Genomic DNA, 26,136 nt, shown 5'->3' on the forward strand with positions numbered 1-26,136 from the left:
ATGTTTTGCAAGTTGACATGAATTAGCTCAAGAAAGACGAATGTCAATTCAGAGGTTTAGGATTGGAGGTTTCCGGTGCTAGTCTAGCAGCATCCTGCATATGTAGCACACTTAATGTGGTTGATAAAAACTTCAAGGCTCCATATGGAATAAAAATCAAACTAAAAAAAAAGCCAAAAATGTGGATATTCATACAGGTTAGTGAAAGCTTAGTTACGGAAGAACATCTTAGGGATTATAGAAGGTGAAAGAGCAGAGAGACAGAAAGGTTTAAAGAAGGAATTCCAGGGTTTAAGTCTGAGTGGCTGCTGGGTGGTTCACAGATGTTCTATGGTGGTTGTAAATTAATCTGAGATTCCGTTTTCCAATAAAACTATGTTTTTGAGGAATGCTTTTACTGACAGTATAGATAGCAAAATGGGTAATAATAACTAGAATCTGTTAAGAAGGGAGAGTACATAACAAATCTGAGAGTATAGTTCAAATTAGAGTAAGCATAAATGGTTAAAAGCCAAAAATGAAAACTCTTTTATCTGAATAATCACAGCATTCATAACTAGAAAGATGAATTAAAGGCACAAATGGAAATAAATTGATATGATCTATTAGCTATTAGAGTCATGGTTGCAAATTGACAAATATTAGGAATTAAATATCCCACTTTTAGGAGAGATACCAGAATGTTAAAGCAGGATAGCTCTGGTGTTAAAGAATGGAGTAAAGGAAGTCGAGAGAAAGGATCTAAACTCAGAAAATCAACTACAATCAGTTTGGGTGGAGCAAGGAAACAGTTAGGGACAGGAAATGTTGGTGGGAGTTGTAGGCTCCAAAGAGTAGCGGTAAAGCAGGGAAAGGTATAAATTAAGAAATTAGAGGTGCTTGTAATATGGGTAGTACAATAATCAAGGTGCACTTCAATCTACTTAAAGAATAAGCAAAATAAATTAACAGCAATAGTGGGGATGATAAATTCATGGTGGAAAAGAGATATTTTCTAGATCAGTATGTTGAGAAGCAGTAGGAAACAGACTATTTTAGAACCAGTATTGCATAATGAGGAAGAATTAATTGATGATCTTTAGAGCAAAAAACTAAAGATGCCAGAAATCTGAAATGAAAACGGAAAATAGCAGAAGCACTCAGAAGGTGAGAAAGTTCCAGTCCAGAAAGGATCCTAAAAGGATTGTGGTCAACCGTTAAGATTTTTTTATGACACTCTGCCATTTATATCAACTACTTATACCTGTGGTAAAAAGGGGATTAACACACTTAAGCTGCCATGTGGAAACAAAGCATGCGAAAACTTTCAATTATTTGGCAACCAATGGAAGCTGTCTCAGTCACTCACTCTGGTTTGTGTGGAAAGTTTCTTGACCAGCTCTGACACTGCCTCCCAGATATAGTTATTGAAACATTGCCCTTATAATTGGAGCCGATTTCTTTATAGCAGTTTCCTGAAAAAGAAACAAATAAATTCAATTATATTGCATTTTGTTTCTTTTTAAACAGAGCCAATTTGGATACACAGCTGTTGTCCTGGGGACTTCAGAAGATCCAAGAGTCCAGCTTGGATGATCAGGGAGATTAGTGCATGAACCAGGGACTGTGCCTGATTGTACCATCTGTGGGCTTCTCAAAAATATGTCAGTGAATTATTTTCAGAATTCACTTGCACCCCACTTCACTTTCATCTGTGGCCACTGTGTGAGTTTGTTGCTCCATAAAACCACTGGGATATCAACTATGTTTTTTTGGGATGAATTCGTGCTGATCCCTCTCCAGTCCTTCCACTCAGTTACAGAAGCAAAAAACATTTCTATTAATAAATGGATTCCCAGAATTCACCTTAATAAAATATAGTAATAATTGATTGATGCTTCCAGTACTGCTTGAAATGATAAGCAACTAATAAATTACTAAAAATAGCAGATCAGACAGGAAGAAAAGGTCCATCGAAGATGTTGGAGATGAACAACTTACTGGAAAGCCTTTATGTCTCCTGGATTCTGTACTTGTTTAAAAGTTGTTCATCTCCAGTATCCTTCAATTCAAAGGTCATCACTTGAAACATTACCTCTGCTTCCCTCCCAACGGATGCTGCTTAATATTTTCTGCTTCTATTTACAGATTTTCACTACTTGTTTTGTATTTTGATTAAGTCCAAAGAAGATGGAGTACACATGCCTCAGAATTGTTGCACAGAGAATTATAGCAACAGGAGAATTACAATTATTTTCTGATTATTGAATTTTCCATCATGATTTGAATAGCCCAAGCCCTGTGTTAAACAAGTAAATGAGCAGGGGGCGGGGTTAAATACTCACCAGCCAAGCACTCTGTCAGGTATTCTGGAAGGGAACTGTCTGTTTTATCTCCAACACAAACTGAAAACAAAGTGTACAATAAAATTACAATGGAATTATGTGGTATAAAGCCATAAATATCAGAATGAGAATACTGGAAATGGGGTAATGTGACTCAGTCCATTTGGACAAATAATCCACAGAAGATAACTTAAATGCACTGTGGCTGGTTGAGAATTTTAATTTAGTTTTCAAAATCTGGTAACAGGAGAAAAAAATCATTAAACTGTTGGATTAACATTAAAACCAACTGGTTCAATCATCTACATTAGCGAAGGAAACCTGATGTCTGCCTCATGCTGTACACTGACATAATTTAATTTTTCCATATCAATGGATGCATTTGAGAGTAATTAATAAAGTTAATGATCCCTGTTCAAAGACTTCCCAAAGCCAAACTGCTGGATCTACGTATTTTCAAACATAGCAATCCAGAGGGTAGGGTGGTGCCTATTATCAGCCAACTGATCAATGGGGCAGGGAGGGAGAGGCCAATCTGTGATGCAAGGTAAGAGAATCATGCACAGTATGAAAGGGACAGAAAGAAGTTTCTTACCACTATATCTTTCCCAAAAGTCTGCCTGAGGAAGAGGAGAAGAAAATTGTTAGAACACTGCTTGCTGTGAAAGAGAATAGCATTAGGTATTTCTAAAAAAAATCTTTCTGAACTAACTTTTCTTTTCCTTAAGGTCCCCATTCCTTGACTGGAGGGAAGGACACCTGTTCTTCCCAACTTGGCTCTAACTATCGCAAATGTTCATGCATGAACCCACACCTTCCTGCTAATGGTACTCAATGTTTCCAGTGTCCATGCATTGTGTGACAGCAAATAAAATACTCCTTTGCTATTCAGTATGTCAAAGTAGTGAACGATAACCAAAGCTGTCAAGGCACTGTTCCACCATGACTCAGGATAAAATGAGAAAGCTTCACATCTAATGATCCCTTGCATGGTGAGCTCCTGACCTTGGCTCTAGTGCCCATAGAGCAGGCATATGGCTTTTTCAGTAGGGAGTCACTCTGAGCCTTACCTCCACCTTGACAGCCTTGCCAGTGCCCAGGGAGCTGTCAGCTCTTTCAATTTAAATTTGGAAAAGCAAAGGAAATCTAAAACAAACAAATGAAGAGGGGCCAAACTGAGTAGCCCTGATCAACAGGTACAAATATTGGATAATTGCTTCTAGATGCAGGCAACACACTGACTGCATGCAGAAATTCTAATTGACATGATTGTTCTGTGCAGTCACTACTGACTGAAGTGCAGCCTAGATTCACTAGAATGATTCCTGGAATGAGGGGTTTGTTTTATGAAGAGAGCTTGTGCAAGGCTGGCCTTTAACAATGAAGTTTAGAAGAATGAGAGATGATCTCAATGGACGTACAAGATTGTGAGATGAACCAAGAGGGTATATACCAATAGGCTGGTTAAGGGAAGAGCTTAGAACCAGGCAGCACTGCCTCAGGATAACGGGTCAGACTTTAAGGGTATGATAGCGTCACAGTTAAATCACTGGAGCAGTCATCCACAATCTGGACTAACAATCTCAATACCGAGGTTCAAATCCCACCATGGCAGCTCAGGATAAGATGAGAATAAAATGAAAAAATGAAGTAAAATAGCCATTAGTAATGATGGCCACAAAACTAAAAAATCATGTTTCATTAATGCTCTTCAAATGAAGAAATCTGATGTCCTTACCTGACCTGCCCTGTGACCTGAGACTTTCTGGTCATTAAATGCTCCCTGAATTGGCCAAGCAAGACATTGCCATGTTGGTGTACAGGGTAAGAGTAAAATTCGACAGACCACGCTACATTCTCTCAAACATCTGGGAACGGGTACTTACCAGCAATGTGTCAAACTCCTCCATCACAATCCCTGGGAATGACCTGATGCACTGGCAGAGGGATGAGAGAGAGCAGGGAGTGTGTAGCCCTGTAAGTTCTCAATATTAAGTATCATTGTATCAGGTTCCTGATCACAACCTATCGTCCTCAGATCAGTACTCCTCCATGTTGAAGAAGCACTGAAAGTAGCAAGGACACAGGTTGTACTCTGTGTGGGGACTTCAATGTCCATCACCAAAAATGGCCTGATAGCATCATTGCTGATTGAATCCTGAAGGACGTGGCTGGGTCTGTGTTAGGTCATGAGTGAACCAAGAAGAGGAATAAAACTACTTGACCCTGTCTTCACCAAATGTATATCATTAGCAGAGATGACCACTATACAGTCTTTATGGAATTGGTATTGGTTTATTATTGTCACTTGTACCGAGGTACAGTGAAGACCTTGTCTTACAAACCGATCGTACAGGTCAATTCATTACACAGTGCAGTTACATTGAGTTAGTACAGAGTGCATTGATGTAGTACAGGTAAAAACAATAACAGTACAGAGTAAAGTGTCACAGTTACAGAGAAAGTGCATTGCAATAAGGTGCAAGGTCACAACAACTTTTACCGATGCACCACAGAGAGCATCCTATCTGGATGTATCACAGCTTGGTACGGAAACTGCTCTGCCCAGGAGCGCAAGAAACTGCAGAGAGTTGTGGACACAGCCCAGCGAATCACGGACACCAGCCTCCCCTCCTTGGACTCTGTCTTTACCTCTTGTTGTCTTGGTGAAGCAGCTAGCATAATCAAAGACCCCACCCACCCGGGACATTCTCTCTTCTCTCCTCTACCATCGGGTAGAAGATACAGGAGCCTAAGGGCATGTACCACCAGACTTAAGGACAGCTTAAGAATGTTCTGTCTTCATACCTGAGGACAGCCTCCATTGTGTTGTGTGACGCTACAAATACCTCAATGGGATGGACTCAGAACTGACCTGACAGTCAAAATTGGGCATCCAACCAGATTGCTGTGACTGCAATCACATAAAGGCCAGCTTTGACATGGGAAGCAGGTTTTCTTCCCTGAAGGACATTTGTGAACCAGATGAATTTTTACAACAATCCAGTAGTTTTCTGATTACCGTTAATGGCTTTTATTATTTTTGATGTAAAGATTCATTGAGTTGCTTGAATGTAAATTCTCCAGGTGCCACGGTGGGATTTGAACTACCTTTTCCTAGATCAATGTCCCAGAATTCTGTCTGCCATGCCCATGAGATGAAGAGAAATTTATTTAGGTAGAGTATTGTAAATCTTTTTGAATTCTCTGCCGCAGAAAACATAATCAAGGCCAAAATCAATAGGTTTTTGAACATGAAGGGAATTTGAGATTTTGGGAATTGGGCAGGAAAGTGAATGAAGCAATGGATCAGCTATGCTCTTACTGAATGGTTGAGGGCCAATATGACCTACTGCTTCTATTTCTTAAATTATTAATTATTTGTTCATTAGCTTATCATCTCAGAATGGGGCCAATATTGTGAGTGGCAGGCATTAATTAAGACTGGCCTATACTGGTTAAAACCAGCCAACACCTCAAATGGGGAAATGCATTGTAGCTCCAGCAAGTGGGGGTACACTTCTGGAGCCGAGTCTGACTTGGGAGGCATTCGGGAATAGCACAACAAGGGAGGCTGAGGGCTCCAACATGTTCTGATGCAGCACTGCAGGTCCTCATGAAGGAGCTGCAAAATAAGAGAGTTATTTTTATCTCGTAGGGTGCAGATACCATTCAGAAGTGTACTCAAAAGACAGTGGGAGAGGTTGGCTGTGGAGATCACAACCAGCAGTCAAGCCCACAGGACCTGGACACATTGACAAAACAAATTCAGTAACTTGACCTTTCAAACTCTATATTCTAATCCTAACCCTAACCCTCATCCTCACCCTAACCGATCCCAGCTTCCCAAGCCAGCAATCCCCTCCCAAATTACCAAGCATGACTGTTCCTTCAACAACATCTCTTTAAACAAACTGATATTTAATCTTAATTCTCTTGTGTAACGCCAAACTGGGTGCATAAAGGCAAGTGGAACTGGATTGAAGAAATGAGGTTGTATGCCAGGTCAATCAGTTAGCAGTGAGACTAATAATCTCAGGTGATGAGAGAATAAACACAGGAGAGGCAGCTGCCCTGCTACCCGCGACCTGATACGCTAACCCAACTGCACCAGTTGCCTCAGGCTATTTCTGATACACTACACTGCTATTCACCTCCCACAATCTCCATCAAAAACACGACCTGTACCTTCTATTGCGTTTACATGGCATCGCATCTTATCTCATCGCTAACGCACACGTTAATGGGCCACAACGTCATTCAAAAGCACGTGCAGTACCCGCAAACAGTTGATCTTCCAGTTGGTTGAGTGATGCCGCAATAACAAGCTCGTACTCAATGTCAGCAAGACCAAGGAACTGATTATGGACTTTAGGAAGGGAAAGTCGGGAGAACACAAACCAGTCCTCACTAAGGGGTCAGCGGTGGAAAGGGTGAGCAGCTTCAAGGTCCTGGGCATCAACATCTCAGAGGATCTATCCTGGGCCCAACACATTGATGCAATCACCAAGAAGGCATGCCAGTGGCTTTACTTCGTTAGAAGAGTTTCTGCACATCACAAGACTTACAAATTTCTATAGATGTGCGGTGGAGAGCATTCTGACTGACTGCATCACAGCCTGGTATGGAGGCTCCAATGCACAGGATCGCAAGAGGCTGCAGAGGGTTGTAGACTCAGCCAGCTCCATCACGGGTGCAACCCTCCCCACCATCGAGGACATCTTCAAGAGGCAATGCCTCAATAAGATGATATCCATCGATAAGGACCCTCACCAATCGGGATATGTCCTCTTCTCATTGCAACCCTCAGGGAGGAGGTACAGGAGCCTGAAGACCCACACTCAATGACTCGGGAACAGCTTCTTCCCCTCCGCCATCAGATTTCTGAACGTTCCATGAACCTATGAACACTACATTGTTATTCTTTTCTTTTTGCACTATTTATTTATTTTTGTAATTTATAACAATTTTATGTCTTTGCACTTTACTGCTGCCATAAAACAACAAATGTCATATCATCTGAGCCAGTGATAATAAATCTGATTCTGATCTTCCCTCTTGCAGGCTAAGATGACACAGAATTACAGGCGGCAGTAGTTAAACATAGGAGAATAAGCATGACTGCATGATGCCCAAACAGATGGGAATGCACCATAATTGGAGCAGCCTTTACTTCATCTAGAACACAAGAAAACAGGAACAGGAGTAGGCCACCAGGCCCCTAAAGCATACCCCACAATTCAAAATTATCATGGTTGATCAATGCTGGCCTCAACTCCTCTTCTGTGCCAGTTTCTTATAACCCCCAATTCCTCAATCTTTCAAATATTTATTTATCTCCCCCTTAAAAATATCTACCGCCCTCAGGGGCAGAAAGTTCCAGAGATTCAGTTCTTTCTACTCACCTCAGTTATAATAAATGACTGGCCCCTTGCAGTTATGGCCCCTTGCCTGTGACTAGTGAAAACATCTCAATATCAACCCTGTCAAACTGCCTAGGATCTCATATGCTTGAATAAGGTCCTCATTCTTCTAAGCTCCAAGGAATACGGACCCAAATTTACCAGCCTCTCTTAATCCGACAACACTCTCATCCCAGAAATTAGCCTGGTGAATCTCCTTTGGACTGCTCCCAATGCTGCCATATATTTGTTTACATAAAGGGGGCCAAAACAGTACACAGTATTCCTCCCAGGCGTGGCCTCAACAACCTCCTGTACAACCGTAACTAAACCTCCCTATTCTCAAACTCCGATTCCTTTGCAATAAAGACCAAAGAGCATCTGCCTTCTTAACTGCTTATTGGATATGCCTGCCAATGTTCAGTGATTCATGCACTAGAACACCTAATTCTCTCTGAACTTCTGTGATGGAGCCAAGGCGTAGATAATAACTGTATCCTCATATCCAACCCTCATTGTCTAATTCCACTTCCCCCATACTACAATCTCTTTGGATTTACAAGATACAATTATGTATCTTTTACCTCTCCCCCCTCCCAGCCCAACAGCCTTAACCTTTCAGAAAGTCAAGAACTGCAGCCTGGTCTGAAGTTGACAGAAGAGCTGGAAGATGTTGAAGACGAAGATGCAAATCACTTGACTTAACGCTCGCAGCCATCAGCTGCAACTGTGTCATTTGTTGTTCTAATTGTGTTCTTTCTTGTATAATTTTGTATAATTTTTATGTTTTTTCTTGTGAATGTTGTGTCTCTAGTGCAATGTGCCTGCTGCAAATTTTTCATTGCACCTTGAGCATACATGTGCTTGTGCATATGATAATAAACTTGACTTTGACTTTGATTCATGCTGCTGATGGTCTGTTAACAGAGGATGATAAGTGAAGCAGTGAGTTTCGGATGGGCAGCACTGACAGCAAATCAGCTTTGCTCACCGATGTCACAAACTGACCACGTTGTGTACTTCATTGGGGCAGGGAGTATTAGTCTTGTGTGCATTATAGCCCTCACCAATACAGCCATAGGTGTGACGTGCCACAAATGTGTGCATTGGCTCTGATTTAATGCACATACTAATGCCCAAATAACAGACTGAAATCTGTGGCAAATAATATGTTCCCATGTCTGTCATGTGAATAGGCCTCTCCAATGTATGTTTTGTTGGTTCCTCTTGATCTAGTGTTGATAAATTGACATAATTTGACTCTATGGGTGATGGGTATTCTTGTTCTTTTTTTTTAAATTTTACTTGCAGCGTGGTAACAGGCCCTTCCGGCCCAACGAATCCGCGCCGCCCATTTTAAACCCTCAAATTAACCTACCCGTACGTCTTTAGAATGTGGGAGGAAACCGGAGCACCCGGAGGAAACCCCTGCAGACACGGGAGAACGCACAAACTCCTTACAGACAGCGACAGGAATTGAACCCCGATCACTGGCGCTGTAATAGCGTTACGCTAACCGCTACCTCACAAAACTGAACTTTTACCTGTGAGAGTTGGAAAGATTTCATCTGTAGGTTCTTCAAAGCCAAGATGTCCTCACCATCCTCTACACTTCCAGCAGCAGTTACTAAATAATAATCAGATAGAGAGAAAGACTGATTCTTTCTCCTCTCCTTAACCCTCAAGACAGAAGACAAAGGCAGAGCACTGCCATCTCTCCAGAAGCCTCCTCTGAGGAACTACTCATAGCTAAACCTGCTAAGACATCAGATAGCCCTGAGTCATCTGATAGTTGATATTTAATTTTTTTCCTTTTTCCATTAATGTTGTTTCACCAGGTCACCAGCCATCATTCTATGACTAAGTAGACAACTTGCCCAGAAGTTAAGTTTCATATTACTGTTTGGCCTCAACAAGGAATGAGGTGGAATGACAGCCATTTCCAATTGGCTTTGTGTCACTTCGTAAAGGGAGCAAGGCACTTCCTGGCATGTGCAACAATTTCCAAGACAGACGCGCAACAAATGACAACAGCCCCTCCTTCTGCAGCAGGGTGGAGGAAATTCAATCAAAGTGTCCCAGGTATAACCACTGTTGGGTATTCCTGGAAAATGAGTCTTCACAGCATGTTACCAAACTTGGACCCTGCCAAGTTAGTCCCATACTTATCTTTTATCCTCTGGGCACTGTACCAGAGTATCAACCTTCCACCTACTGATCACCTGCCAACCCTGTTGGCCCAGGGCACTAAGCCCTGAATCCCTAGGCTCCTGAGCCCCAAATGATTACAAATCCCTCCACTCTCTGATCTCTCCCATCTCCCACCATTCCTCCCATTGGCTTGGGTCTCAGCCCTTTGATCCTCCTCTTAATCTTGCTTTGGGAATGCCACATAAAAGATACTCCACCAGAAGACAGTTCGCAGTATTGAGCATTGGCTAACAGATAGAAAACAGAGTACGGATAAATGGGTCATTTTCAGGTTAAAAGCTGTAACTGGTAGAATCATTCCTTAAGGTATTTTCTTTTAATGACTTAGCCATTTATACTAGTGACAGCAAATTGGAGTTTAATTGTTGTCTGCTGTGATACAAAGATAGGTGGGAAAATAAATTATAGGGAGGACACAGAAAGAATGCAGAGACAGGCAGGTTAAGTGACTGGGCCAAAAGAGGCAAGTGAGTGCATAAAGGGAAATGTGATCAGCACTGAGGCTTCAGATATTTACCATTTATATTAAAGGTTTACATGAGGTGGGCAAAGGATTAAAAATCGCTGCTGACGCAAAGATGAGCAGGAAAATAAATTGTGAGGACATAAAGAGAATATACAGGGAGAGCAATATCAGTTCAAGAAACAATCACAGCTATGAGAAGGGTTGTTATGTTAAAAACCATCAGTTGAGGTCATATGGATTGAACAGAAGAACTGAAAAGGGGGCAACTGCACGACCTGTGTGTATTGCAAGCCTCCCAACAGCCCAAGGAAAATTGAAGAGCAAATTGAAGGCAGCACAGTAGAGCTGCCGCCTCACAATTCCACTGAGCTGAATTCGATCTTGATCTCTGTAGCTGTCTGTTGGGTGGGTTTCCTCCAAGTGCTCTGGTTTCTTTCCACATCCTAAAGACGTGTAGGTTGGGTAGATTAGGGGCAATTTACAATTGCCAATTAATGTGCAGATGAGGGGTACAATCTTGGGGGGTTTGGTGGGAGGAAAGTTTATGGGAATGTGGAGAGAATAAAATGGGGTTAATGTAAATAGATGCTTGATGGTCGGTGCAGACTCAGTATGCTGAAGGGCTTGTTTTCAGGCTGTGTGACTCGATGACACAAACCTGCATCCAAATTTCTGTTCAAAAACAAGGGTGGTGATAGTGGGGGATTTCAATTAGTCTAATATTAACTGAGATGCAGACTGTGTAAAATATATACAAGGCATGAACTTCCTAAACTAGCCAAGAATATACTTTTAGCTACTCGGTAGCAAGAGGGTGGGGTGCAGGTGGGAGTTGCAATTCTGGATTCAGTTTTAAGGAATGTGGCTAAGCAGGTGAAGGAGTAAAAGAGGGAGAATATATTTATGGTAGTAATTCAATTAGATTCAGCATTTTTAGAGAAGGCAAAGATAAAATGGAAGTACTAAATTTGGGTAGTGCCAATTTTACTGGGCTGAGAAGTGATTTTGCAAAGCTGGACTGGAAATGCTGCTTGATCATAAGTCAGTCTCGGAACAATTAGAGGTACTCTAGGGGAAGCTTCAAGATGTTCCTACAAAGAGAAAAGGCAGGGCTAGAGCCACCAGATGTCAAGGTCCACAGATAGTGGACTAAAACAAAAATAGGAAGTTGATGTTAGATCTGAAGAACTTAATACAGCAGAAAGCTGAGATGGATATAGAAGGTGTAAGGAAGTAATTAAACGGGAAATTAGAAAAGCAAAGAGAGGGACTGAAAAAAAAAGCTGGCAGGTAACATCGAGAAAATTCAAAGATGTTTACGATTACATAAATTGCAGAAGCATTACCAAAGAAAGAGTAGCGCCTATTAGGGACCAAAAGATAACTTATGTGTGGAGGTGGAAGATAGGGGTAGAACCCTCAATGAATCTTCCCAGTTGTCTTTCCAAAAGGTGGGGAAGATACTGATGTAGTTACAGAAGAAATATGAAATTGGATGGGATGAACATAGAAAAAGAAGAAATTTTAAGGGATTAGCATCTCTCAGGGTGGATAAATCACTAGGCCCAGATGAAATATATCTCAGGCTGTTAAAAGAAGCAAGAGAGTAAACTGCAGAGGCACTACCCATCATTTTTCAGTCCTCTCTGACTCACAGAGCAGTGCTGACGGACTGGAGAACTGCCAATATTGTACTATTGTTTAAAAAGGAAGGTGGGGATGAACTAATTCATTACAAGCCAGTTTAGTTTCAGTGGTGGGCAGTTTTTTGGAATCAATTCTGAGTGATAGTATAAACCTTCAGTCAGAAAGAGACATTAAACAAAGAAAGTCAGCATGGATTTTTAAAGGGAAGATTAAATTGACTGAATTTTTCAAGGAGGTAAAAAGGTCAATGAGAGCAATATGTTTGATGAAAAGGTCCCAGATGGCAAGTGGGTCAAAATTATAGACACATGGGATCGATCCAATATTGGCAAATTCCATGCAAAATTGGCTCAGTGATGGGAAGCAGTGGGCAATGAATGATGGGTGCTTTTGTGATGAGTGGTTTTGGGATATTTAGGGCTTCACAAAAGTCAGTATTTGACCCTTTTTTTGCAATATATATTCATGTTTTAGATTGTGTGACACGATAAAGAAGTTGAAAGAGCAAGGAGGTTATTCTAGCAGTGTATGCAACATTAGTTAGAGCACGGCTTGAGTGTTGCCTACAATTCTAGTCAGCACATTACTTGTAAGATGTGATGGCACAGGACAGATGCAGAGGAAATTTACAGGAATGTTGTCAGGATTGGATAATTTAAGCCATGAGAGAAGACTGGATAGTCTGGGATATTTTCTTTGGAACAGAGTAGGTTGAGAGAAGTTTTAATTGAGGTGGATAAAACTGTTAGGGTGCAGAGAAGGGAAGGACCTATTTCCCCTAGCCAAGTGGTCAAACATCTGGTAGCCTAGATTTAGAGTAACTGTTAGAAGGCTTACAGGATTTTTATTTCACCCAGAGGATGGTGGGAATCTGGAATTCACTGTCTGAAAGGGTGAGAGAGGCAGAAACCCATGTCATACTTAAACGAGAGTTGTACTTGAAGAGCCATGACTTGCAGAGCTACGGATCCAGTGCTGGAAGGTGGATTAAGCTGGGTGGCTCATGGACCAGCCTCAGGTCCTGCTCGATGCACCTTACCCAAATCTCTTATCAATCAGGACATATCCCTGAAATTCATACACTTCAATGCAACCTTACAAACATCACACTTTTGCGATCCTCACCTCCATATCGTAGAGCTCACAGTCAATGTTAGATTTTCAATCATAACAGCTGGATCATTCATGCATACTGCACAATACTCACTCTCTCTTGCAGGTCAAGGGTGGTGCACAATCACCACAGCAGCTGGTAATTGGCATGTCTACATCACCTGATGCACTTGAAGGCGATGGTGCCATAACTGAAGCAGCCATGCCCAATGGTGGTGCTTTTCAAATGATGGTATACAACACTCTCCTTCTTGCATCCTTTTTCCCCTTCTTCTGATTTGCACATTGCAGGTGGTGTTCGTGTGCATCTCTTGACTGCCCCGTTCCCTGTCCCTCACCACAATCCTACCCTTGTGTCTTTATCCTTTCCAAGAGCCAAGAACTGCAACCTGAGAATTGCACTAGAGGCAGCCCAGAAAAGATTCACTAGGCTAATTCCTGGAATGAAAGGGTTATTCGACCAGTACTGGCTGAAGAAGTTAGACTTACATTCTTTGGAGTTTATAAGAATGAGGGGTGATCTAATTGAAACATACAAGACACTTGGGGACATGGCAGGGTAGACGTTGAGATGTTTCCACAAGTTGGAGAATCTTGATCAAGGGGACATAATTACAAGATATAGGGCTGGTTATTTGAAACTGAAGTCCATAGTAACTTCTGCTCGCAGATGGTGGTGAATCTTTGGAATTCTCGACCCTGGAGGGTTGTGGAGGCTAGATCACTGGAGATATTTAAAGAGGAGGTAGATAAATGTTTGAAAAATCCAGTTGAGGGCAATGGAGAACTGGCACAGAAGAGGAAATGAGACCTGGGCAGAGCAGACATGATTATATCAAATGGTGGGGCCGAGTGGTCTACTTCTTCCCGATTTTCTTATGTTCTTAACCAGGACAAGCAATGATGCAAGAGCCATAAAATAGTGAAGACAAAGATACGCCATAACTCAATTCAACACTCAGTCAGGGATATAATGGACAGCCTAATTTAAAAAGTTATCTTAAAGACCAGACCTGCTTATGATAAGTCATCGGGCACATGCCCTGCAGGCATGGCAGGTGAGAGATTAATGCAGATTCCTGTTCACCAGTTGGTAAGCTCAGATATTTCTGCTGCTGATGTTCACTGTGTATGCTGGCTGTGTTTTCTTTCTATGATCTTATCTCTTGATAAATTCAGTTTATAGTGTTTAAACTGGATAGCAGAGTCTTGAACTGGTTCTGGTGAAGGATAATCTATTTTACTTCCAATGCATCCTCTCATAATCAATACTTTCCTGTTTCACCTGTATCTATACCAGGTAAGGCATCAATTCACCCAAAATCTGGAAAGCTATGAAAGATGATGTTGCATGGAACACTTTAAATAAATACCTTGACGAGGTGTAAATTGAACCAATTCACATCTATTATTATGAAAGCAAATACAGACAGAGCTGGTAAGTTTCTTGATCTCCCAATTCTGCAGTAGCTCCCATCCACACATTCACAAGAGATGCTATGAATGCTTATTAACATTCTGTCTTCAGAATTTTAAGCTAACAGCTTTAGTCAGTTAGTACTTGCTCGTCTCCCAGCTTCAAGAATCATCAGTAACATGATTTAATATTTAACTAATACTGGCATTTAAAACCCATCCAAAAATGATATTGTTGGTGTCTTCACAATACACTTAAAAATACATTCTGAGTAAGAGTAATTTCTGGTTTTGATGCTTACTGTTTGTTGATCATCCTCAAACACTTCACGAGCCTCCTCATAGTCACAATATTCTGAAATACATTCTCTCTCCAAATTTCCTGCCCTTGTCTCTTCAAAGAAACTGTTGGCTCGCCGAGCTCTTTTCAACATGGAGAATGCATCCTGTGCCTCAAGAAACACTGGAGAGGGGAAGATTGATAATACACAAGGAGACAAGTGAATAATGTGTGGAACACAATCGGTAACAGGCAGCAATATACTCACTTGTGGCCCAAACATACCTCAGAATCAGTTCCCATTGTCCACACCATCGAGCTCACCAAGGACTGGAAAACTGGGTGTGTGATCTCCCTGCACTTCTCAACTCACATGGTTTTCCAGTGAATGGGGCCCAAAGTACTTAGGTCGATGTAGTAAGAGACTTATTTAAGGATAATATTGGATTTACCTACTTCCCCTTAATATTTCCTACATTGCAACATTGATTGTACAGGAGTGAGATAGAATCGGCTGGTTGAGTGGTGTTGCAACAACAACCTCGCACTCAACGTCAGCAAGACCAAGGAATTGATTGTGGACTTGAGGAAGGGGAAGTTGGGAGAACACACACCGGTCTTCATTGAGGGGTCAGCGGTGGAAAGGGTGAGCAGTTCAAGTTCCTGGGTGTCAACATCTCCGAGGATCTATCTTGGGCCCAACACATTGTTGCAATCACAAAGAAGGCACGCCAGCGGCTCTACTTCATTAGGAGCTTGAGGAGAGTTGGTATGTCACCAAAAACTCTTGCAAGTTTCTACAGATGTATAGTGGAAAGCATTCTGACTGGTTGCATCACCACCTGGTATGGAGACTCCAATGCATAGGAGCAAAAGAGGCTGCACAGGCTTGTCAGCCAGCTCCATCATGGATACAACCCTCCCCGCCATCGAGGACATCTTCAAGAGGCGGTGCCTCAAGAAGGTGGCATCCATCATTAAGGACGCTCACCACCTGGGACATGCCCTTTTCATCTTACTACCATTAGGGAGGAGGTACAGGAGCCTGAAGATCCACACTCAACGTTTCAGGAACAGGTTCTTTCCCTCCACCATCAGATTTCTGAACAGTCCATGAACCCATGAACACTACCTCGTTTTTCCTCTATTGCACTATTTGTTTTTGTAACTTATAGTAATGTTTATGTCTTTACGTCTTGCACTGTACTGCTGCCACAAAACAACAAATTTCATGACGTATGTCAGTGATAATAAACCTGATTCTGATTGTACTTAAGTATTTTGTTGGCTCAAAAGTTCTTCGGGATTTCATGAGGTTGTGGCATGCCATATCAAAACAAAACCATTCTTTATTTCCTTCCTTAAAAGGAACACTTGGTCAGTTGATATGAAGGACTAAACCATGTTTGGAAATAAATATTGCAACTGTGTTCAAGGCCAAGGTTGCAGTGACCACAGCTACATTCAGCGAGGTGATCAGCCAAAATACCATTCCACTCATTTGTTCTTCCAATATCCATATAACATTTGGATTATCAATGGTTGTGTTTTAAATTAACAATATGTTTAAAATTGTTCTTCAATGATCCTATCTCACTATATCTGCTGTTTTGTATTCTGAATGTCAAACAACTAAACTTTAACTTTTGATGTAGAAGCCAAAATATTTATTTAAAAATGGCTATTGTAGGGGGAATTTGTGTGCTTAACCTACACCCTGAATCTGGCTTTCACATGGAGCCCAGTCGCCTCTTAATTACAGCTCAGATCAGGACATCTTGTACAGGGTATCTTGTACAGTAATGGTGAGTTTCTCGAACAAGTCTGTTTATTTAGGCCTGTTACAGTGTACACTGGGGAGCACTTCCAATGACAGCTCAAAGATACTCCACTGATCCAAAAGACTTCCCGCAACTTTTAGTATTCGCTTTACAATAGTTGCGTGCAGATTTCACAATTTCATCAATAACCCACTTCCCTTTGTAGTATTTGATCTTCGTTTTATCTCTGCAAGGGTTGTCTCTAACTGTCTGACAAATGGGACTCACTTCCTTTGCCAGACGGCAGTATCCCCCATTCGCCCTGCAATTAGGTCCTCTGGTTTATGGTCTTGTCCTTCTGTCATGACTCAGCTTATCTCACAATCAGTTGTCCTGCACTTAAACTGTATTCTAATCTAAATTTGTTTATCTCTGCTCCAGCCAGCTATGTCCTGTAATCTAAATACTTTCCTGCTCTTAGTAGTGGCCTGTTTCTTCTAAGTGACCTTTAAGCCATCTCCACTATTAGCCTATTTTCTCATCATCCCTTTCTAATTTATATGACACTTAAGATGACCATATTACAAACTTTCCCAATTTTCTTATAATTCCTAAGATTCCTTCTTCAGCTATCAATAAATTCTCTAGTTTAATAACATTGGGTACAATCGAAAGCACACAACCATTTGAGGGCTGCATGGAGAATAACTTGCATTCTGGCACTTAAAAGTCAATGCCTAGTGTTACCAGGGCAGAAGCAGCACAGTTTACATTTCTCTGCTCCAATAATGGTTCATGGAAAAATATCTTTAAGTGTGAATATTACATTTTACACAGTAGGCTTAACAGAAAACCTCCCAACTGGAATTCTTCAGAAGAGGTTTACCAGAATGCTGCCTGGATTAGAGGGCAATGTAACTGCACTGTGTAATGAATTGACCTGTACGATCGGTTTGTAAGACAAGTTTTTCACTGTACCTTGGTACAAGTTACAATAATAAACCAATACCTATGTGCTATAAGGAGAGGTTGGACAAACCTGGGTTGTTTTCTCTAGAGTGGCAGAGGCTGAGGGGAGACCTGATAGAAGTTTATAAAATTATGAGGGGCATAAATATAGTAGACAGCCAGTATCTTTTTCCCAGGGTCGAAATGTCTAAGACTAGAGGGCATGCATTTAAGGTGAGAGGGGTAAGATCAAAGGAGATGCACAGGGCAAGTGTTCTATTTTTCTTTTTTTTAACAGAGTGGTGGGTGCCTGGAATTGGAATTGGTTTATTATTGTCACATGTACCAAGGTACAGTGAAAAATTTGTCTTGCATGCCGTCCCTATAGATCATTTCATCACATCAGTGCATTGAGGTGGTACAAGGGAAAAACAATAACAGAATGCGGAATAAAGCATTACAGTAACAGAGAAAATGCAGTGCAGGCAGACAATAAGGTGCAAGGCCATAACGAGGTAGATTGTGAGGTCAAGAGTCCACCTTATCATACCGGGGACCATTCAGTAGTCTTATAACAGCGGGATAGAAGCTGTCCTTGAGCCTGGTGGTACGTGCTTTCAGGCTTTTGTACCTTCGGCCCGATGAGAGGGGGGAGAAGATAGAACGTCCGGGATGGGTGGGGAATTTGATTATGTTGGCTGCTTTACTGAGGCAGTGAGAAGTGTAGACAGAGTCCAGGGGAGGCTGGTTTCTGTGATATGAGGAGCTGTGTCCACAACTCTCTGCAGTCTCGGACAGAACAGTTGCCATACCAAGCCGTGATACATCCAGATAGGATGCTTTCTATGGTGTATCTATAAAAACTGGTGAGGGTCAAAGGCGACATGCCAAATTTCTTCAGCCTCCTGAGGAAGAAGAGATGCTGGTGCGCTATAGGATCGTCGACTTCACAAGCTCTGGCATCGTATCAATCCTTCTGCTTCACCCATTTTAACCACACAGTAGAGTTGATCACCAGTTCCACCAGATCCAAATTCTGACACATTAGTAATTCAGCAGGCGTCACAAAGGGATCTGGATGTAAAACCATTTGGGTACTACTTGTTGTAAATGAAGAGTCCAAAGTAGACATTTAACTCTGTCAAGTTGGTTGGATTAGGTCCATCCAATACTGCTGGGATTTTGCCCTCAACTGAGTGGAGTCCTTCAGCAGCAATCTCATAGTTAAGGTAGAATACTTCTAAGACAGCAGAGACAGACTGTCTTTTTTCCAGCTATATCCTGTTTCTCAGAATCATCAAAGCAAACCTTCTAGATCCACCTTGCATTCTTGCTCTATTTTTCCAGTCGCCAAGATGTTAACTTGCAACACCTGGGAGACCTTGGCTCAAATTATCCGTTGTTTTCTGGAATATCTCCAAACCTGATGCTATCCCAAATGAATGCCTATGTATTGAAAAAGTCCAATGTGAGGATTGAACATTTCATTAAACCTTTGTCCACTTAATCTGCTGGTAAACATGTAAAATATCATGGGTTGTGAAGATTTGACTTCCACCTCTCTGAGCCAATGACTCGTTAATCAGAGCGAGAAGATATCTGTCTTTGTTGATTGTTAACTAATTACCTCCATAGCTCCTAATGGTGTTATCTGTCTTCGTAACAAGAATAAGAGGCATTTAGACAAACACCTGAACAAACATGTAACAGAAAGGTATGGACAATGTGCAAGCAGATGGGATTATTTTAAAATGGCATCGTGGTTGGCGCAGACATGGTGGCCTGAAGGGCCTGTTCCTGTGCTGTACTGTTCTATGTTCTGTAACAACTGGAAGAGCAGAATCAGAAAACTCAACCAATTCCTGCTTCCTGTTGTCTATTCAGCTTTTCTCCAATATTTTTCTTCACATTGTGAGGTAAAAGTTATGTGTTGAAGAATCAAGGCATGACATCTTCCTTCAGATTCATCTTGGCTTCCATAGTTAGAATTCTTTCACATTCATCATGAAACTCCTCCTGGAACTTGTCAACTACAGCTGATACATGAGGTTCTTCAATGAACCATCAGAAGAAAGAACCTTGCTTCACTCCCACTGTTTCTCACAATCACCTGGATTCTTTCCCAGGTGTAAGTACGAAGGATGATGACCGACTCCTTGAGGTTCATAGCACCATCTGACTAAAATTGCTTAAATTCCTTCCTGTTTACACATCAACAATAATACAACAATGGTGTCAATTTTCACTGACATTCTCTTTCCTTCCAACATACAGAAAGATTCACTACACTTTTAACATGAATAATCCAAACAATCCACCAAGGTCGGTCACGACCTTGTTCACTGAGTTCATACTAAAGTTACCTTTTATCTTTCTTAGACTTCACAGTGCTTAATTACTTCAATTTTTCCAGGGGGTTTGCTTTGCTTTCACATAAACAATTGAGAGATGTCCTTTGACACTTCAATCATGGCAAGCAGCCTCTTTGTGCCTGCACTCATTAGCCCAACTGTGCATGCTTTCAGATAGGCTTCTTTTTCCAGAAGATTCATTAAAGATAAGAACTTGAAAACACACTGGGTCTTCACTGGGTGATGTAGCAAATCCTCTGCTTTCTCCATTGCCTGCTTGAAATGCAATTTCTTCACACCAAGCAGCCTCTTTTGAGCACAAAATTTCTTGGATTCCACAATAAAATGGCAGCACACTGGCACATCTGGTAGAGCTGCTTCCTCATAGATCCAGCAACCCTGGTTCAATCCAGACCTCTGGTGCTGTCCGGGTGGACTTTGTATGTTCTCCTTGTGACTCTGGAGATTTTCTCCGGGTGCTCCCATATGCAAAAGATTTATAAGTTGGTAAGTGAATTCGCCATTGTAAATTGCTCGAAGTGTATAGGTAGTAATAGGAATCTGAGGGTAGTTGAGGTGAATAAAAAAGGGATTGATATAACTGGATGCTTAATGATTGGTGTGGACTCAGTGGGCTGATGGCCTGTTTCTGTACTGCATGACACCATGTCTCTATCTCCTCCAAATCTGTACTACAGTCAGTGTTCAACAATGCAACTCAAATCTGCAACAAAGTCAGCAACATTTTCATTAGATCTGTTAAACTTGAACAATGAGACTCAGGGCGGGCACTCATGCTGTTCAAACACTTTAGCCAACTCTACAAATGCCTTGTCTCCTGAAACATAAACAGAAAATGCTAGGAATATTCAGCCAGTCAGCCAGCATTCGTGGAGAGAGAAAGAGCACTAATATTTCAGGTTGATAATCTTTCACCTCATTCTAGCAGGAGCTAGCAAAATTTTCACCATCTTGTACACCTTTGCAAAATGGACTCTTTCTGTTCTGGAATGTCATTTGCAATGACAAAGTGTTCTATCCTTTCTACATATCTAGCCTATAACTCAATCACACTATTAAAGATAGTTAAAATTAAAATTTTGGCCAACATATCTTATACTGTAAAAGTCACTGATGCCTACTTTGGGTGTTGGGTTCTGTTTGGGGCTGAAATCTTTACTTGTACACTGCGACACTTCACCCCAGGCCCACCTTTATTGGCAACTGAGACAAGATCACAAACCAGATCCCTCCACCCCTACTAAAATCTCACGAAAGGCAAAGTAAGCAAACCAAAACATCCTGCTCAGTTACTGGTTATCTTAACAGCACGATTCATTTGATCCAAGCACACAAAGAAACAATACAAAGTCTTGGTTTGTAGTGAGATGGAACATGTGCAAACTGTGAGTAGCCATCTGTTTTATTCTGAAACTACTCAGCAGTTTAAGGCATCATTTTTGCAGGAAAATCAAGTTAATGTTTTGGGTCAATGAAAAATGTTAGCACTGAAACATTACTTCTCTCTCCACAGATACCATCTGACCTGCTGATTGTTTTCAGAACTTTGTGTTTGTTTCAGGTTTCCAACATCTGCAGTATTTTATTTTTGGACTTTTAAAATTATAATTATTGGGAAGCCCACTTTTTAAAATTATAATTATTGGGAAGCCCCTGCATGCAATTGGAGGTTTGTGGTTGGGAAACTGAATCTGGAATTGTCTGCTACAAAAGGAAGTGGATGCTTGGGAAATAAAGGGACAAGGGACAGGAAGATTCCATTTAGCCAAGGTGTAATCTTCCATTGACAATGAGATTATGGCTGATCTGTGACCCAACTTCACCTACCCAATTTTTTCCAGTTTCTCTTTGCTTATCAAAGAGCATGGTAAATTGTTCCCTGATTTAAAAGTAGTAATTGACCTATCAGCAAGAGAGTTCTGAACATCCTGCATGCATCTGTTGGCAAGAGGTCCAACTTCTAACATCTTCCACATGTTCTGACTTCACTCCTGAAAAGCCCAATTGGATTATGCCTTAGATTCCATTATCAATGGAAATAGCTCTCCTTTTACCCCATCAGCTCCCCTTAATATTTTGCATTCAAATCATCTTCTTAAATTCCTGGGAATAAAATCCTAATTTCCCTGATCACTCCTCATAATTTAACCCTGGGTGATCCAGACATCATCCTGGTACTCCATCCAAGGCCAGTAAGGTACAGAGTTCACAATTGCTCCCAATACACCAGGGTGTGGTCTAGCTGGGCTCTGTATTGCTGTGGAAAAGCTTCATACTATACATTCCAATCCTTTAGTTATATAGGCCAGCATTCAATTAGCTATTTTGATTATTTTCTGAACCTGCCCACATTATTTTAATGTATGTTTGGACTTGTAAGTCTCTTTCGATTGCCACTGCAGCTGGTTTTCACGCTTTAGGAAGAATTATATTCTATTTTTGATGTAAAATGTGATTAACATTAGCCTATGTCAAAATCTGTTTGCAACTATTTAGTCCATTTGTTCAATCAATTAATATCTTGTTGTAATTTAATGCTATCATCAGAAGTGGAAATAAGAAGGGGATATCGCCTTGTTGGGATTATGCTGTAGGCCCCTTAACAGTCAACAGGAATTAGAGGAACAAATATACAGGGAGATTGCAGAAAGTTGAAAGAATAATAGGCTTGTCATATTAGGGGATTTTAAGCTTTGTGCATGGGAGATCATGCTTCACAAATTTGATTGCGCTTTTTAGAGAAGTAACCAAGAAGGTAAATGAGGGCAGGGAAGTAGATGTAGACTAAATGGACTTCAGAAAGGCCTTTGACAAGGTTCCGCATGGTAGGCTGCTACGGAAAGTTAGACTGCATGGGATCCAGTGAGAGCTAGATAATTGGATACGCAATTAGCTTAATGGTAGGAAGCAGAGGGTGATGGTGGAAGGTTGTTTCTTGGACTGGAGGCCCGTGACTAGTGGCATGTTTCAGGTGTCGATGCTAGGTCCATTACTATTTGTCATCTATATCAACGATTTGGATGAGAATGTACAAGGCAAGGTTAATAAGTTTGCAGATGACATTAAAATAGGTGGAATAGTGGACAGTGAAGATGGTTGTCAGGAAATATAGAGGAATCTTGATCAGCTGGGTAAGTGGGCCAAGGAATGACAAATGAAGTTTAATTAAGATAAATGCAAGGTTTTGCGTTTTGGGAAGTTTCACAGTGAACGGTAGAGCCCTGGGGAGTGTTGTAGAACAGTGAGACCTAGGTGTACATGGTTCCCTGAAAGTGGCGTCACATGTGGACAGGGTAGTGCAGAAGGCTTTTGCCACTCTGGCCTTCATCAGTCAGGGCACTGAGTATAGAAATCATGATGTTATGTTACAGTTGTCCAAAGCAATGGTGAGGCTACATTTGGAATATTGTGTTCAGTTTTGGTCACCCTGCTATAGGAAAGCTGCCATTAAGCTGGAAAGAGTGCCAAGGATTTTGCCAAGACTCAAGGGACTGAGTTATGGAGAGAGGCTGAGCAGGCTAGGACTTTAATTCATTGGAGTGCAGGAGAATGAGGGGTGATCTTGTGGAAGTGTATGAAATCATGAGGGACATAGGGTGATGCACACAGTGGCTTTCTCAGGTTTGGGGAAATCAAGAACTGGAGGGCATAAGGTGAGATTTAATAGGAACCAGAAAAGCAACTTTTTCTCCCAGAGGGTGGTCTATATCTGGAATGAGCTGCCAGAGGAAGTGGTTGAGGCAGGTACATTAACAACATTTAAAAGGCACTTGGACAGGCACATAAGTAGGAAAGGTTCAGAGGGACAAAGGGCCTGTTTCCGTACTGCATGACTCTATCTACATTGCTGCCCGTCCTGGTATTATCTGCAATCTTAGACACATAGCTTTCCATCCCATCATCTATAAATTGAATAATTCAAAATGACAGCTTTTTGATGGGTAGTGATAATAATAAATGTGAAGTTGGGGTTGGGAAACGTAGGACGTATGGATAAATAGAATGTGAGATGCAGACTTGAGAGGCTGAATACCCTACTTTTGCTCCTGGATTCCTTTTGTGGCCAATTTGCCCATGAACTCCTATCATTACATTTCATGAACGAAGGAAGCTGAAGGCAATGTAGCTGGGGGCAAACTAGCACCCATGGAGCAGTATGCCTGCTTTCGAGAGACCACAGCAATACAGCAGAGAAACAGGCCCTTCGGCCCACAAGAGTCCACACTGACCATCAACCACCCATTTACATTAATCCCAAATGAATCTCATTTTTTCTCCTCATGTGTACAAAATATTAAGAGGAATAGATAGAGTAGACAGCCAGCACCTCTTTCCCAGGGCACCAATGCTCAATACAAGAGGGCATGGCTTTAAAGTAATGGGTGGGAAGTTCAAGGGAGATATCAGAGGGAGGTTTTTTTACCCAGAGAGTGGTTGGGGTGTGGAATATGCTGCTTGGGGTGGTGGTGGAGGCAGGTACATTGGTCAAATTCAAGAGATTACTAGATAGGCATATGGAGGAATTTAAAATAGAGGGATATGTGGGAGGAAGGGGGTAGATAGTCTAAGGCGAGGTTTAAGGTCGGCACAACATTGTGGGCCAAAGGGCCTGTATTGTGCTGTACTGTTCTATGGTTCTATGATTCTATTCCCATCAACTCTCCCCAGATTCTACTACTCACCTACACACTAGGGGCAACTTACAGTGGTCAACTAACCTACCAACCCACATCTTTAGGATGTGGGAGGAAACTGGAGCACCCAGAAAACCCATGCAGTCACAGGGAGAACATGCAACATCCACACAGACAACTCCAAAGGTCAGGACTGAACCCAGGTCACTGGAACTGTGCTCTACTAGAGAACTGTGCAGCTCTACTAGATGCCCACCCTAGCAGAGAGAAATGGAAACAGTATAAATTTTAATTTCAACCATCAACAGTTCTAACCTGGACAAATGAAGTGTCAAAGTCAAGTGCTTATGAAAGTCAACAACAACTTTCCCTCAATAAAATGGATGTACAGAAACAAAATTAAATGGATCTGGACCTTTCAAGTAAACAGGAAGGAAACATCAGGAGTCAGGAGAAATAAATGAAATTGTTTGAGAGTTAGTGCTGGTTTTCCATTCTGCCCAGTCCTCCTCTGATGTACTCAGAGGAACAGTCCCTTGAGCCTATTCCACTATTCAAGCAAATTGCAACTGATTTGCACCTCAGCTCTGTTAACCAATCCATAATCCCTTGATATCCTTATTTGACGAATGTCTGTTGATCTCAGGATTGAACATGTCAGTTGTCTCTGTCTCCTCTGTTTTATGGAGGGATACTGGGCAAAATTGCTTGATTTCTTTCCTAAAAGGTCACATGTAATCCCCTTGTTCTGGAATCCCTATCCTTCTCTCTCCATTCTATCAGAATCCTTAACCATTGTGCTGAACTTAATTAAATCACTACTCAACCTTCCAATCAGTGGAATACAATCAAGGTCATCCAATATTTCTGCATTATTTAACTCTTTAAGCCCTGATATTTTTTGGTAAAGTTGCACTGTGCTCTTCCAATCTCAACATTTCCTTTCTGATGTGCAATGCATGGAACTGAATGCAGTGCTTCTGGTGGGATTCCACTAAAACTCTTGTCCAATTGAAGCACAGCTTTCTCCCCTTATTATTCCATATTTCCTTTGGATTTCCAGCTCTTTCTTCCCTTCCCTCTCTTATCGTAACTCTAGTGAAATTAACCTTTGCATTTGGACCCTGACTGCCTGAGTCACTGACTGGAGTCCCATTTAACATCTCTTATAACTGCAAACTTGTATGAATGAACATCATTATACATACCATTCTCAGACCGGCAAAACTGGACAACTGCAAGGATTAAAATCTGCAAAACCAGAGAATCTCTGATTAGCCGCATTGTTATCAACTGCTGGTGGAAGACTGAAGCTAACAGAGAGGGTGCAAAAATATCCTGGTTAATAATACACCGGATTAGCAGAGGGCAGCTTGCAAAACAGAAGGGTCACATTGCATAAGCAAAGAAGCTACTCTTTTTTTCTGAACTCAAGTCCTGGCACCAGAATGTTCTGTTTGGCATTTAGCAAATGAGGAGGGGGAAGAAAGATTTGAATTTGTTTGGCCAACCCAGGGGTGCAGCTCATACAGCCGCTGCCTCGCGGTGCCAGAGAACCGGGTT

The 26,136-nt window shown here is 41.5% G+C and overlaps 1 protein-coding gene across 1 annotated transcript in view; it reads right to left on the reverse strand.

Annotated features, from left to right (window-relative positions):
- Window positions 1-25,927, reverse strand: part of f2 (coagulation factor II (thrombin)) — a 49,709-nt gene extending 23,782 nt beyond the window's left edge. The window contains exons 1-5 of the mRNA XM_052029709.1: window positions 25,782-25,927; window positions 14,882-15,042; window positions 2,920-2,944; window positions 2,325-2,384; window positions 1,349-1,454 (exon numbers count right to left, since the gene is read on the reverse strand). Of these exons, the coding sequence (XP_051885669.1) occupies window positions 1,349-1,454; window positions 2,325-2,384; window positions 2,920-2,944; window positions 14,882-15,042; window positions 25,782-25,857 (428 nt within the window). The 5' untranslated portion in view covers window positions 25,858-25,927. The remainder of the gene's footprint in view (window positions 1-1,348; window positions 1,455-2,324; window positions 2,385-2,919; window positions 2,945-14,881; window positions 15,043-25,781) is intronic.
- Window positions 25,928-26,136: the final 209 nt, after the last annotated feature.

The sequence above is a fragment of the Pristis pectinata genome, chromosome 14 (genome assembly GCF_009764475.1).
Source record: "Pristis pectinata isolate sPriPec2 chromosome 14, sPriPec2.1.pri, whole genome shotgun sequence".
Taxonomy (NCBI): Eukaryota; Metazoa; Chordata; class Chondrichthyes; order Rhinopristiformes; family Pristidae; genus Pristis; species Pristis pectinata.